Source organism: Salvia splendens, chromosome 21, assembly GCF_004379255.2.
Source record: "Salvia splendens isolate huo1 chromosome 21, SspV2, whole genome shotgun sequence".
Taxonomy (NCBI): Eukaryota; Viridiplantae; Streptophyta; class Magnoliopsida; order Lamiales; family Lamiaceae; genus Salvia; species Salvia splendens.
Window position 1 is genome coordinate 6,153,713 of NC_056052.1, and position 16,449 is coordinate 6,170,161.

General features: G+C 44.1%; 1 protein-coding gene across 1 annotated transcript; it reads left to right on the forward strand.

Moving 5' to 3' along the window:
* The first annotated feature begins 11,026 nt into the window (after positions 1-11,026).
* Positions 11,027-14,594, forward strand: LOC121784120. The gene is made up of 3 exons (XM_042182303.1): positions 11,027-12,895; positions 12,974-13,138; positions 14,550-14,594. The coding sequence occupies exons 1-3, from the start codon at positions 11,027-11,029 to the stop codon at positions 14,592-14,594; spliced, it is 2,079 nt and encodes a 692-aa protein (XP_042038237.1).
* The last annotated feature ends 1,855 nt before the right edge of the window (positions 14,595-16,449 follow it).

Consider the following 16,449-nt stretch of genomic DNA (forward strand, 5'->3'; position numbering starts at 1 on the left):
TGCTCAATGAATAAAATCAAATTTTATTTTCTAATTAAATGTGGACTTAAAATTTATGTATTAATTCTAAATTAACATAATCACATAATTAATATTAATTCCAAATTAATATTAATAATATATTTATTATTATTAGTATTCAGTAATCGAATTAATGAATTTAAATAATAATCTATATTATAATAATTGTACATGATTAATTCAAAATTAATATTACATACACTATCATTATTTAAAATAATAACAATGAATCATAATTTATTAATCTAATTAATATATTAACTCTCTCACTACATCGACGAACGGGGTGTGCTTGACGGAAACTCTAGATCAGATGGTTTCTAGTGGTGTGCTGAGCCCGGAACTCGCCATTCAAGTTCTTTTCCAATTCGAAAAGGTTCTTATTTACGCGTGATTAATGTGAAAGATTTTCGAAAATTTTGTTTTGATTCAAGATTCGAAATTTTGAATCTAAAGCAGTTTCTAAAAACCGTTTGTTTCCATAAATTCATCACAATTACAATAACATGATTAATCCACATGTAATTAGCAAACATAATAAAATAATTATGAATCGAGCCCCGAGCTCTGATACCACTAGAAACCATCTGATCTAGAGTTTCCGTCAAGTACACCCCGTTCGTCGATGCAGTGAGAGAGTTAATATATTAATTAGATTAATAAATTATGATTCATTGTGAGGTACCCCGCTTCGTACGTTGGGGGCGGCCGCGCCGTGGCTTGGACCGGCTTCATTATCGTCGTTGGCCCAACTAGTCAGTTGTACACCTTCATCTTCGACAATAATGTTGTGCATGATAATACATGCGTACATTATATCAGCAATGCAGTCGACATGCCACAAACGCGTTGGACCCCTAACTGCCGCCCATCGAGACTGGAGCACACCAAATGAGCGCTCCACGTCCTTGCGCGCCGACTCCTGTCGTGCCGCAAAGTAGGCCTTCCTCTCATCTGATGCGCATCGGATCGTCTTCACAAAGACGGGCCACCTAGGGTATATCCCATCCGCCAAGTAGTAGCCCATATCATGTTGGTTGCCGTTGGCGACAAAACTGATGGCCGGACCGAGTTGAAAAGGGGCGACGAGTTGAAGACGTTGAGGTCGCTGTTCGAACCGGCTACCCCAAAATACGCATGACAAATCCACAGCCGGTAATCAGCTACGACCTCGAGGATCATCGTGGGATTCTTTCCCTTGTAGCCGGTCGTGTAGAACCCTTTTCAGGCAGTAGGGCAGTTCTTCCACTCCCAATGCATACAATCTATGCTGCCTAACATACCCGGGAACCCATGCTTCTCCCCGTGCATCTGCATCAGCTCCTGGCAGTCTTCGGGGGTTGGGCTTCGAAGGTACTGCTCACCGAATATTTCAACCACGCCCTGACAAAAATACTTCATACATTCAAGGGCAGTCGTCTCGCCGATGTGGAGGTACTCGTCCCACATGTCTGCCGCGCCTCCGTAGGCCAGCTGCCTGATTGCCGCAGTGCACTTTTGATTAGGTGTGTGGCCGGGTCTGTCAGCCGCATCGTTCCTGAAGCGGAAACACAGATATCGACGCTCCAAAGCGTCGACAATACGCATAAACATGGCCCTGCTCATCCTAAAACGCCGCCTGAAAAGGTTGGCGTTAAACCGCGGCTCCGGTGCGAAGTAGTCTTCGTATAGCCGCTGGTGTGTAGCTACGTGATCCCGGTCAATCACTGCTCGGCGGTGGACAACGGGTAGAGGTTGAGGTACCGCCGGCTGCGAGGCCCGTTGTAGCAGCCGGTCTATCTCTCGGAACGTATAGGCATCCAAATGTTCGTTCAAACTCCGATCGTACTCCTCAGCATCCCCACCACTACCATTACTACTACCACCCGCTTTACTCATTTCGCGTTGTTGTTGATCTTGTACAGAAATTAAGATAGAGAGTGTACTCGTTAAAACAAGTGGTGCGAATGAAAATGTCTTGCAAATCGCGTATATAGTGTTTCGGAAAAAAAAAATTCGCTCGCCGGTTCCTCGCCGATTGGGAGGCTGCAATAGCGGCGAGCCGATCGGCGAGAGAATCGGCGAGCGCCCGGGAATCAGCGTACCCTCGCCGAAATTCTCGCCGATTTGGCGCTCGCCGGCTGCAATAGTTCGGCGAGCGCCAAAAATCGGCGAGCCGCTCGCTCGCCGACCACTGGAGATGCTCTAAAGCAATCAAGATTGATATTAATGCCTATTCACTTCCTGCAAGAACCTTCCACTCAATCATTTTGTGAAATATTTTGAGTGCATCATATCTGGTAGAAATGGAGTAATAAAAAACGACATGCCAATTAATTATAGTTGACATCCTTAAATGGTTGTCATTACTATCAATACTACATGATAAAAGATACGGAGTAATATTTTTTGTTTAGTGAAGATATTTAATTTCCAATTAGTTTATATTAATTTGATGTTGTGTTTCACATTATATTATATTTATGTGCTCAACATTAAAGGAGTATATTGTAGGAAAGGGACTACAGGCAAATTATATATGAATATTTTGTGGGAAATTAATTTATAGTATTAATTTGATATTGTAATATACCGTTCCACGGTAATAGACACATTTCATTTTCTGCACTCGTTTTGAAAAAATGATATTAAATATTTAAAGTGGAGAGATAGTAAAGTAAGAGAGAGAATAATGTAGAGAAAAGTCTTATCTACAATATTCTCTCTCTTACTTGACTTTTTCTCCACTAAAACTATTTATAATTATTTTTTTCAAAATAAGTCCGCAAAATGAAAATGTCTCTATTACTGTGGAATAGAGGAAGTAGTATTTATGTCCTCAACAATGAAGGAGTATATTGTAGGAAAGGGACTACAGGCAAATTATATAGTATGAAAATTTTGTTGGAGCATCTTTAAAGGGACTCATATAGTGTTGAGTAATATGATAACTACTTTAATTTGATAAATTTAATAACTAATTAATTTATATTAAAAATATCATCAAAATACTGTTGGAACATCTTTAAATGAGATAGTTTTGTTAAAATGATAGTTAGCTTAATTTAATAAGTTTGATAACTCGACATATATTAAACATGTTAACACAATTTAAATTGATCATAGGAACAATTATTGATTCATCCGACTCCGAATGGCAGTCTCATTTCTTTCGGGCACGAGTTTTAAGAAAAGTGGGTGGAAAAATGTTAGTGGTATATTATATTCATTAGTTTTAATAAAATATGGTGGAATGAGTTAATGGAATGTAAGACCTATTGCCATTTAAAGTATAAATGGAACGAGACTCTTATTCGCAGACAGACTAAAATGGAAAAAAGAAACTCGTATTCGCGGACGAAAGAAGTATTGTCACGACCGCACTTTCTAAGGATAGAAAGCCCGATTGATAACGACTAGGGGAGGATGGAAGAAGCGGGTAAGAAAGGTAAAAACGGTGGCACAACTAAATTTGAACTGAAATAACTTGGAATATATAAATCAGAGTGCATGAAACAAGAGAATGAAATTTCGACTTTTACATTGCAGCGGAAGAGTCAAGAGCAGATGACATCGTGTATGGAGACACGAAGCATCCAAGTAATATTCTATCGAAGGATCTTCATTTGTCTGTGCTCAACACCGCCCGCCGTTATCACTGCTCAACCTGCACATTTTTAAAACATATGCAGGGCTGAGTACATAGTGTACTTAGTGGACACATGCCGAAATATATTTTACTGAAAAACTAGTTATGTCAAGTTACTCCTGAGTGGACTCAGGATTTTACTTAAAAGATCCGAGAACACTAAAACATTTTTCCTTTTCCTTTTTCAAAAGCGATCTGTCAATCTATTTTCTTAGAACATATGACGTATCTTTAAAGTAACTCCAGGTGATCCGCGAATTCACTAACTCCTGGTGAACCGGAATGTATGGGCTCATTCCACTTACATACCTGTATTCACTAACTCCTGGTGAACCGCGAATTCACTAACTCCTAGTCTAGTAGGGACATCGCCCTCGCTAGACAAACAAAGAGGCAAAGTTCAAAATAAAACCTGGCTTGACATAACCTTTGCAACTTTATTTTTCTCGTAAAATATTTTTGAAACATAAACTCATTTTCTATCGGTCAAAGCCGAACACAATATCAACAAAGGCTGGTAGTTCACAAGCACTCGTAGAGTAACACATAACATCGTATAATAACATCAAGCAAATAACACTTTTCATAATACTTCACATTAAATAGCAAGCTCACACTTAACATCACATCTTAAATAGAAGCCCATAAAAATACTTCTCATAAAACTGTACTTTTAACAGAAAGCCCACATCGTTTGCTTAAAACTCCTTAACTTGAATTCTCCTGACTCCACCCTTAACTCGCGGAGATAGCCTTTTTGAAAACAAACAACGTACTAATAAGACTCGAAGAATTCTTAAACTTTAATTTGAATGCATTCCCCTAATTAATCATGGCCCAAGAACTTAATTAGAATCTTGGCACAAAACCAACTTAATTTCAGCCCCTTGTGAATTAATTCCATCCTTCATATCTTCAATTTCCTATTCTCCGGCCCAACCAATGAAAACTCCTTGGCCCAAAAGAACTAATTAACTCTATCTCCGGCCAATTACAAAATAACTGAACCAAACTAGAATTAATTCTGAGCTCAACTTCTCTTATCCCTCTTTGATTTATCTTGGCACACTGATCAATTATTCCAGCCCAATATGAGAATACAAATCACAGCCCATCTTCCCTTATTCTAATCTTTCCACTCAATAATGTAAGATAGGCCCAACTTGGAGTAATTAAAAACTACAGGTCCCAGCTCCTTAATTAATTAGGGTGGTTAATTAGGGTGGCCCAATTTATTAGTCCATTCTCTCTTATCTCCCTTTGTTTCTTACAGTAAGTTAGAGAAATCAAATCCCCAAATTTGTGAGCCCTAATTCCCAAACTTAAACCTATAAACATCACATCTCTCTTCTCTGGGCAGTCACATTAATTTACACCAAGATAATTGAAAAGAAAATTGAAGTACACGCACAACCAAAACAATTAAATTTGAGCTATTAACATATCAGACGAAAATTCCACTGCAAAAGAAAATTGTTCGTTAGGTTGCATTGGATGACGGAATAGTGACGAGTGGTGGGAATACGGGTATCCGTGGATACCAGACCCGAAAAAAACCGGGTACCCAAACCCGAAAATTATCTAAATGTCTATCCAAAATCCGACCCGATATATTTTCAGGTACTCCAATACCCGCCCCGGGTGTATATATATATATATATATATATAACCCTATAACCCCTAAATATCGTAATAACCCTATAACCAAATCTGGACCACACATATTTCTAATCATGCGGTTGAGATTCAAACTTAGATTTACTTCATAAAAAAAACGGGGGGTAAAACTGTCATTTCTCTCATTTAATTTCTGAATTTTGCCAAATATCACGTAAAATGATAAAATGATAGGTTTATTGCATAGAATGATAGTTTTGAAATTCAAACTTAGATTTACTTCATAAAAAAAAGCGCGGGGGTAAATATGTCATTTCCCTCATTTAATTTCTGAATTTCGCCAAATATCACGTAAAATGATAGGTTTATTGCATAGAATGATAGTTTTGCCGGATAGAATGATACTCTGAGTTGATAAAATGATACTTTTGACTGACTGATAAAATGATAAAATGATAGGTTTATTGCATAGAATGATAGTTTTGCCGGATAGAATGATACTCTTGTAATAGCCGAGACTTAGATTTCTCGGGAGTTATGAAATAAAATACTAGAACTTTTATTGACAAATGAAAGAGTATTTTTATTTCTTGAAAAAGGGTACAATTACAATTTTCAGAATCTCAAACTAAATTACAATCTTTGACAATGAAAATAAAAGTCGAGCTACACTACTACATTTAGAAATCCCTAAGGGCTACTTTGGCCTTCGTCATCGGGCCGTCTCGGCCCCAGATCTTTCAAACGAGCCGGGAGGGCGAGACCACGAGGGAAGACAGCCTCGTTGGCCAGTCGCAACTCCTGCCATAGCGCACGAAAGAGAACTAGTTGCATGAATAGAGACTGTTGGTGGATTGTGATAGCTCGGCACCAAGCTCAGCAGTTCGCCACCAAGCTCGGCAGTTCGGCAGGGAGCTCAGCAGTTCGCCACCAAGCTCGGCAGTTCGGCAGGGAGCTCAGCAGTTCGGTACCAAGCTCGGCAGTTCGGCACCAAGCTCGGCAACTCCGTGATCTGGAGAGAAAGATCAAAACATGAAGAAGAGCTCGGCTGTTATGACAACTCGTTTCAACAGCCGTTAGATCTCCTCAATTGTTTACAGAGACAACAAGAGAAGTGTATTAAGAAAGGGAAGGGGAAACAATACCTTTCAGAAATGTGAGTGAGTGTTGGACCGAAAGAGGCAAACTCCAGCCAGCAGGCTCCCCTCCAGCTAATACTCTGCAAAGCTGCAGGTAACAGCCCTTGCTTCCCCTACCCAAACCGGTTATAGTCCGGAAATCAGCCCCCACAATGCCACCTCTAGTGTGCACCTGCAAAAGAAGACAAAATTCATGAATGAATCAGAGTACAAGGCAGCACAAAACACCAAAATCAGTTAAAGGATGCTGCAAGGTCAGCCAACACTCAACCTCTGCAGCTTTCAATTACAAGATATGTGTTTATATACACATTCTAAGCCCCTCGGTTACTATACCACACCACAACACCTTCCACTTAGTAGCAAAGTAACAAGCTAAAGAGAGGGAGGGAGAACCGAGAGAAAGCGGAAGGAATCGAGCAAGAGTAAGAGCAGCCTCACTCAGCAATCACAAGAGGTAAATCCTCCAAACCATACTAGCATCATGTAGTACACAGTAGATAGCCAAGAATGAGAACTTAGGAACACATGAGCTCAAGAACATAGGAGTATGCCTTAGAACCCCACATCAGAACATAATCAGTAACATAGAAACGGCTACCACTGGCTCAACCCCTCCATGAAATCAAATCAATCATAGCAGAATGTAAGAAAATCCCCTAATGCTCAAGTCACAGTATCTTTTTCGCAAGCTTCACTTAACAACACTAGAAAGATTTAAACAAGAAACTTAGCTTCGGAGGGTGAATCGATGGTGATCCCGCCGAGGAACGGAGGAGCGCGGAGGGTCGCCACTTCCCTTCACTGGCGAGAACGAGACGGAGCCGATGGATGGGAGCACGGCAAGACTCGCCGTGGTTGGAAGGGACCGACGCGGCGAGGATATTCCCAAATCAGGGAGAGAGTTCGCCCTTGCAGGGATGAGCGAGGGTGAGACAACGCGTCGCGCGTCATCGGACCTCCGCCGGAGCTGGAGCTTCGCGGAGGGAGCGGACGTCGAAGAAACTAGGGCCTTCTCAATTTGGGGTTTTAATTTCGGAGAAAGGAGGAAATGAAGAATGGGGAAAAGCCGATGGAATCGGCTGATTGAGGAAGGGAGTATGTTTTTTTGGGCCTCCCCAATTTAAAATATTTGGGCCAGAAATTATTTAAGTTGGGCTAGATTTAATGTGAAGGGAGTCTTTGGGCCTTTCCATTTCATCTTTTGGGCCTCTTTTAGAAAAGAAGATAAGGAAAATGCATTTTGGGCCGAGATTAAATGAGCGGGCCGAAAGTTAAGGCTGGGCCAGAATAATTAGTTCCAACCGAGTCCGAGAATTTAATTACTTGGACCCGGATTCTTTTGTTGAAATCTTTAGTTAATTCCAAGAATTTATGGTATTAAATTCCTAAGCTACGGAAGAAAATGAAAAGAATGTTCGCCGTAATAAAATAAAAGCCAATAAATAATTAAGCGAACTCTTAGCCCGGAAAGTATTTTAAGATATTCAAATTAATGCGGGAAATAGTTTTCGGCCAGTTTCCGAATAAATTAAATCGCAGATTTAATTAAGAATTAAGATTTCCTAATTTTAGAAGAAAGGAAATAAAATAATAAAGGAGCACGCTTAGGCATGCATTCATGTAAAATCAGTAAATTTTTAAGCCTAATTCAAATATACGAATTTTTGTAAAGGAACGTCGTCGCTCGACGCATAATCTCAGAACAGGGAAGCACCTATTTTGCAAGAGTTAAGCAATTGAGGTGTGGGCTTCTTTCCTTTTTATTTACAGAACTCTATGAGAATAAGTGTGAATATTTGAATGAGTTGTCATGCCATATTTTATTTTGTGATTGCCATTCATGGTTAAATCGAATTCGGGTCCCAGTAGGTCAGTAAATCCTACTCGGACTAGTGTACACATAGGGACCGTGAGCTAGCGCTAGGTTGGCCGGTCCGCGGGTCGTGAGCTAGCGCCAGGTTGGCCGGCCCAGTGATCGTGGAATGTGGCCACATTCCCGATTCACACAGCTTGATATGGTATATCATCAGAAAGTTAAAAGACTGCAGTCTATTTCAGAAAGAAATAACAGATTTTAGTGACCGGGACTTATTTTCAGAAAAACCCCGCGTTCACTCAGTTTGGCTGACAACTAAAAGAAATAGTTTTCGTCATAAGCCACTGAGTATACAAAATACTCAGCCCTGCATGTTGTTTTCCTTAATGTGCAGGTTGATCGATCGGCAGAGGAGGTGTTGGGACTGAAGATAAAATAAAAGAAGGGTAGCTAGTGTAGTATGTCTCCATACATGTTATACTTGTCTTGGAACTCTTCCGCTGCATAGACCTAGCTTTGTCTCAGTAAAGACAATGTCCCACATTTCACTCTGATTTAATAACTTGCTATCTTGATGACTGTTAGACAGTATTTTCCTTAATCTCAGTAATTATGATGATGTGTTGAGACAGTTTAGTATTTTTAGTCGCGAAATAGCTGCGCTTTCTTTGACTAGGAAGATGTGGTCGTGACAGAGTGGTATCAGAGCACTTTTCTTTCGCTCTGACCCAAGAACCTTCTTTCTAAGCCTCAGTCCAGAACAGTAGCACTAGGCTAGAAAGTGAACAGAATGATCAGTACAAGATCCCAACACCTCAGCTCGACACGATCAACTGCACCAGAAACAGGGGTCGACGCCCGCTCGTCCAGAAAAGAGAATTTTGAAGAAAGAAAATATTTTTCCATTTTGAGAAAGAAAATGAAATTTTTTTTTTCAGAAAAAGAAAATAATTTTCACAGCCCTTATGGGAACGAAAATGTTTATTTGAAATGCTTGCAAGATGCAACGTGATAGCTGATACTTTGCATGAGATATGCTTACTGTATCTGTGTTTTATGAGCTTGACATGAATGAATAGATGTCATGGGGACTATGTATGTGAACCTAGAGTGCTTTAGAGAAGTACCTTAGGTGAGACATGCAAAATCAAGTATTAGCAGAATGAGAACTTGTTACCGCCTTCCACGGCGACGAGACCAACTGAACTCATCAGTTAGGGAGAACCCCTAATTCCACAGAATTTCAAAAAAAAAAAAATCAACAACGAACCAGAAAGTATCGTTGCAATACCAATAAACAGCAAAGAAAGGAAGTCCATTCCTTTGAGCATACAGATAGTACATATATAGATATATGTGTATACCAGCCGGTTATGAGACATAGCCACAGACAAACCTAGTACGACCTCTTCGAGAGACAACGACTCAGTTCATACCATCTTTTTACAGCTTTTCGCATACTTGTATATGCATACTTTCAGTTACGAGCCGTTTTGAGGGCTTTTCTTCTTTTATGTAGAGATGGCACGACAGCGTTTTACCCACCGACGCCCACTCCGGACAGGTGCTGATCCAGATGCGGTGGTACGTTACTACAGGACGTACCGGCGTTGTCATGGGGACACTCTCGCCGAATTCGTCGCCCATTATGGTAAGCTATGGGAGGAGGCGAATTGGCATGGGGTGAAGACCTACGAGGGCATCGTGAGACTGGTGGAGTTGTTCCCACCGGAGTGGCAGGGGTGGATGGCGACTACAGCCCAGTTGTACACTTCTTCGCGGCCTCCGACCTATGAGCCGATAGGAGACATGCCGGGCTTCTTGAGTGCAGTCTCGGCAGGGTGTTTCCACTTTGGGAACGGGCCCCCGCCAGACATGCAGGCCCCGGGGAGTGAGCGGTTCCGTAGCCTGCCACCTTTGACCCTGATGCGGGCGGTAGACGGAGTGTTCGAGGAGGGACAGTCGTCCCGAGCTCCCGGCCGTCGCAGAGGTAGGGCAGAGATGGGAGATGTGTCGGGGTCCAGCGACGAGGTTGAGCAGTTAGATAGCGGTATCGGGGGTGGAGAGAGTGAGGAGGATCCAGAGGAGGAGGATCCAGAGGAGGAGGATCCCGAGGAGGAGGATCCCGAGGAGGACATAGTAGGGGACGATGATGATGACGAGGAGCCGCAGATTGGCAGTCTCACGGACCAGATAGTGGGGGTCAACCCTCCACAGCCCCTCGAGCCACCACCAGAGATTCCTCCACCACCCATGGAGCCATTTCCCGAGGAGTTGGAGCCGCCCCTCCACCCAGTAGATGAGGCGTTCTACAAGGGGCTATACTACTACGCCAAGCATGTGGACAAGGATTTCGTCTCCGACCTCGACGTACCAGTGGCGCCTTGCATGGCCCCAGAGATCCCGCAGCCGGTCGTCGCCTCCGAAGGCGAGGAGGAGGTATGGTCACCTATAGAGATGCCCCTCCCTGGGACGAGCCACGACGACCCGATGTGGATCGACAGTGACTTGGAGTAGGGGTCGGTCAGGCGGGACATAGCCGTGCTAGCTTAGTAGATTAGTTTCCCTTTCTTTTGTAAGAACTGCAGTGATGTCATATGTAAAAGATATTAAGACCTCGTGAGAGGCAATTTTCCCACTTTATGATGAATGCATATGATGTACCACTTTATGACTCCTATTTGATTTTGTTAAACATATGCATGAAAGAGAATGCATGAGATGTGAAACGAATCCTAAGGAAATATAAACTCTGTATTGATGAAAGTGAATAACTAGTACTGATATCGTATTATAAACAGAATGCCTCCCAGAAGACAAGCAGGCAGGCCGAGAAGGTACGCGCAAGTACCAGAGCAGGTACCTAGGAGAGACCAGGCTGGGGGAGCAGGAGCACAACCGCCACCTCCTCCACCACCGCCTCCTGCAGTGCCGGAGAGGCGAGTGGAAGAAACATTTCTCAAACAGAACCCACCCGTGTTCAATGGTCTGGGGAATCCTGCTGCAGCAGAGACCTGGGTGCGTGCGGTTGAGCGCATCTTTGATTTTCTTCAGTGCACCGACAGAGAGCGACTCTCATGTGTGAAGTTTCAGCTGGTTGAGTCCGCCGACTTCTGGTGGGAAGCCAGGCGAAAGGTTATGACTCGTGAACAGTTGGAGCACCTGACCTGGGGGGAGTTTAAGAATGAGCTGTACGGCAAGTACATCCCCAAGAGCTACCGCAAGGCCAAAGAGGTGGAGTTTTACAGTTTGAAACAGGGAAAGATGACAGTGACCGAGTACGATAGGTTGTTCTGTGACATGTCACGCTATGCGCCTGGACTAGTAGACACGGACGAGAAAATGGCCGAAAAGTTTTGTACTGGCCTGAGATCGGAAATAAGAATGGCTCTGGCCAGTCATGGAGGTCTGTCTTATGTCGAGTCATTGGGCCGGGCCCTGGACATTGAGGCAGCTATGCCCAAAGAGAGGCCGACGACACATGTCACCACTGCTCCACCGCCGCCACAGCAGCAGTTCCCTCGAGAAAAGAGGAAATGGGAAGGAGACCGAGTCCCGACTGATGCTAAGAAACCACAGTTTGCCCCTAAGCCACAGCAGAACCGTTGGTACCAAACTGCCCCGACTCCAGCTGCGGAGCGCGGAGCCCAGGCACCTCTATGTGCGAGATGCTCGAAGAGACATGACGGCGAGTGTAAGGCCGGGACTGATGGATGTTTCCACTGCAGGCAGAAGGGACATTTTGCCAGAAACTGCCCGAACAAGACAACTGGAATGGGAGGACAACGTCCGCAACTGCGGGCACTCCAGGCCGAACCAAGGAGAAAGAATGCGATACTCCCTGCACCACGTCCTCAGAGACAGCTACGCCAGAGACTTCCCCCACAGGCAAGAGCCTTCGCACTGCAGCAGAAGCAGGCCAGGGCCGAGGAAGGGAAACGGGAGCAAGGCAATTTGGCAGGTATGGGAACTCTCCTCAACGTACCTATCGCCATTTTGTTTGATACCGGTGCATCACACTCCTTTATATCAACATCTTGTGTGGATACTTTGAACTTGCCTACGGATGTGATGGAACATAGTATGAGGGTGTCCTCACCCGTAGGAGGCCTTATAGATACCACACGAACGTGCTCAAACATAAAATTTTCCATGGGAAACCTGAACCTAGTAGCTCATAACTTACATGTGATGTTGATGTGGAGCGTCGACATTATACTAGGAATGGATTGGTTAGCCGAGAACTACGCCACAATCCGTTGTAAGGAGAGACAGATAGCACTACAATACCCTGGGACAGAACTCGTAATCTTTCATGGGATCTCCATGAGGAAACGAAAATCGATTATTTCTGCCCTACAAGCAACAACCATGATGAGGAAAGGATGCCCTGCATACCTCGTCTATTTGAACGAAGAAGAGAAAAAGGACAAGAAAATTGAAGACGTGGCAATAGTACGAGAATATCCTGATGTATTCCCAGAAAAGCTACCAGGCTTGCCACCAAACAGGCAATTGGAGTTCAGCATCGATCTGGAACCAGGATCAGCTCCAATATCGAAGGCGCCTTACAGAATGGCACCAAGGGAGTTAGAGGAACTCAAAATGCAATTACAGGAACTACTAGACCTGGGCTTCATTCGACCCAGTGTGTCGCCGTGGGGCGCACCAGTACTTTTTGTAAAGAAGAAAGATGGCACCTTAAGGATGTGTATCGACTATCGAGAGCTGAACAAAATAACCCTCAAGAACAAGTATCCTTTACCGAGAATCGACGACCTCTTCGATCAGCTGCAAGGAGCTGGAGTTTTCTCGAAGATGGATTTGAGATCGGGTTATCACCAGTTGAGAGTTCGACAGGACGATATACCAAGGACTGCGTTCCGCACCAGATATGGCCATTATGAGTTTACGGTAATGCCTTTTGGGCTTACCAATGCTCCAGCTGTGTTCATGGACCTAATGAACCGCGTGTTCCACCCGTACCTGGACAAGTTCGTTCTGGTCTTCATAGATGACGTGCTCATCTATTCGAAGAACGAAAAGGAACACGAGGAACATTTGAGAGCCACCTTGGAAACGTTAAGAGCCGAGAAACTCTATGCTAAGTTCAGCAAGTGTGAGTTCTGGCTCAATGAAGTGAATTTCCTTGGACACATAGTGACAGCAGAAGGGATCCGAGTAGACCCCGCTAAAGTTGAAGCCGTGCAACGTTGGCAGTCACCAGCAACGCCCAATGAAATTCGAAGTTTCCTAGGTCTGGCAGGATACTACCGAAGATTCATTGAGGGGTTTTCTAAAATAGCAAGGCCGATGACTCAACAACTCAAGAAAGGAGTTAAAGTCAACTGGACCCCAGAATGTGAAGCAAGTTTCCAATTGCTTAAGGAAAAGTTGACCACAGCGCCAGTGCTAGCCGTACCAGAGGCGGGAGTCGACTATGTGGTGTATACCGATGCATCGAAGGTCGGACTCGGGTGCGTGCTGATGCAGAGGGGTAAGGTGATAGCATATGCGTCACGCCAATTGAGGCCGCACGAGTTGAACTATCCGACGCACGATCTGGAATTAGCAGCAGTGGTCCATGCGCTGAAGATTTGGAGACATCACCTCTACGGAGTTCGATGTGAGATCTTCACAGATCATAAGAGTCTCAAATACTTTTTCGAGCAGAAGGATCTGAATATGAGACAGCGCAGATGGCTGGAACTAGTCAAGGACTACGACTGTGGTATAAACTACCACCCAGGCAAAGCCAATGTAGTAGCAGATGCCTTGAGCAGAAAGACAACGCCTCAAGTAGCTGTTTTCCTCACACAAGAGGAAGAGCTCATCCGGGAATTCGCCAAGATGCGACTGGAAATAGTAAGAGCCCCGGAGACAGTGGACAGCAGAATTTCCACCTTGGTCACAGAACCAGATTTAAGAGCCAGAATCGTGGAAGCCCAGAGAGACGATGACGCTCTAGAAAAGATCCGTCTCAGAGTAAGGACGGGAAAAGGGGAATACTACCGCGAAGAGGCGGATAATGCTCTCACTTTCAAGGGGAGATTATGCGTACCCAATGAGGAGACACTCAGAAATGAGATCATGAGTGAAGCTCATGAGACACCCTATACTGCCCATCCTGGAAGTACGAAGATGTATCAGGACTTGAAGAAGCAATTTTGGTGGGATGGTATGAAGAGAAGCATAGCGTCGTTTGTGGAAAGATGCCTGGCTTGCCAGCAAGTGAAGGCTTTGCATCAACGACCCTATGGAAAGTTGCAGCCTCTCGAGATTCCAGAATGGAAATGGGAGCATATAGCAATGGATTTTGTGACAGGATTGCCAAAATCACAACGGGGAAACACAGCCATCTGGGTTGTAATCGATCGCCTCACCAAAAGTGCTCATTTCATACCAATTCGTATCACATACGGTTCAGACAAGTTGGCACAGATTTACGTGCGAGAGATCGTACGTTTACATGGTGTCCCAGTAACGATCACCTCAGATCGAGATTCAAAATTTACTTCTAGATTTTGGATAAGCCTACAGCGAGAATTAGGCACTCAGCTGAATTTCAGCACAGCGTTCCATCCACAGACGGACGGACAGTCCGAAAGGACGATCCAGACATTGGAAGATATGTTAAGAGCTGTAGTGCTCGACCGTGGAGTAAGCTGGGAGACAGTACTTCCACTTATAGAGTTCGCCTACAATAACAGTTACCAGGCAACTATTGACATGGCTCCATACGAGGCATTATATGGGAAAAAGTGCAGATCACCACTTTACTGGGATGAAGTTGGTGAGAGAAGGATCCTCGGACCGGACTCGGTAGAGGAAATGATAGAAATTGTCCGACAAATCCGAGGGAGAATCAAGGAAGCTCAAGATAGACAGAAATCCTATGCAGATGCTCGCAGAACGGATTTACAGTTTAAAGCAGGAGACAAGGTTTTTCTGAAAGTATCCCCATCAAAAGGGATAACCAGATTTGGCGTCAAGGGCAAGCTGAAACCGCGTTTTATCGGACCTTACGAGATCCTAGAAACAGTCGGCCCTGTGGCGTACAGATTAGCGCTTCCGCCAAGCTTCGGGAATGTTCATAATGTGTTTCATGTATCACAGTTGAGGAAGTACGTGTTTGACCCCAAACACATAGTGCACCAAGAAGAGATGGTGTTAGAACCAGATTTGAGCTATGAAGAAAAGCCAGAAGCAATTCTGGACAGAAAAGTTAAAGAACTGCGAAATAAAAATATTGTAACAGTGAAAGTCCTTTGGAAGCATCACGACCGCAAGGAGGCGACGTGGGAGCTCGAGGACCAGATGAAAGAGAAGTACCCACAGCTTTTTGCCTAACCGAGACAAAATTTCGGGACGAAATTTTTGTTAAGGGGGGTAGAATGTAATAGCCGAGACTTAGATTTCTCGGGAGTTATGAAATAAAATACTAGAACTTTTATTGACAAATGAAAGAGTATTTTTATTTCTTGAAAAAGGGTACAATTACAATTTTCAGAATCTCAAACTAAATTACAATCTTTGACAATGAAAATAAAAGTCGAGCTACACTACTACATTTAGAAATCCCTAAGGGCTACTTTGGCCTTCGTCATCGGGCCGTCTCGGCCCCAGATCTTTCAAACGAGCCGGGAGGGCGAGACCACGAGGGAAGACAGCCTCGTTGGCCAGTCGCAACTCCTGCCATAGCGCACGAAAGAGAACTAGTTGCATGAATAGAGACTGTTGGTGGATTGTGATAGCTCGGCACCAAGCTCAGCAGTTCGCCACCAAGCTCGGCAGTTCGGCAGGGAGCTCAGCAGTTCGCCACCAAGCTCGGCAGTTCGGCAGGGAGCTCAGCAGTTCGGTACCAAGCTCGGCAGTTCGGCACCAAGCTCGGCAACTCCGTGATCTGGAGAGAAAGATCAAAACATGAAGAAGAGCTCGGCTGTTATGACAACTCGTTTCAACAGCCGTTAGATCTCCTCAATTGTTTACAGAGACAACAAGAGAAGTGTATTAAGAAAGGGAAGGGGAAACAATACCTTTCAGAAATGTGAGTGAGTGTTGGACCGAAAGAGGCAAACTCCAGCCAGCAGGCTCCCCTCCAGCTAATACTCTGCAAAGCTGCAGGTAACAGCCCTTGCTTCCCCTACCCAAACCGGTTATAGTCCGGAAATCAGCCCCCACAATGCCACCTCTAGTGTGCACCTGCAAAAGAAGACAAAATTCAT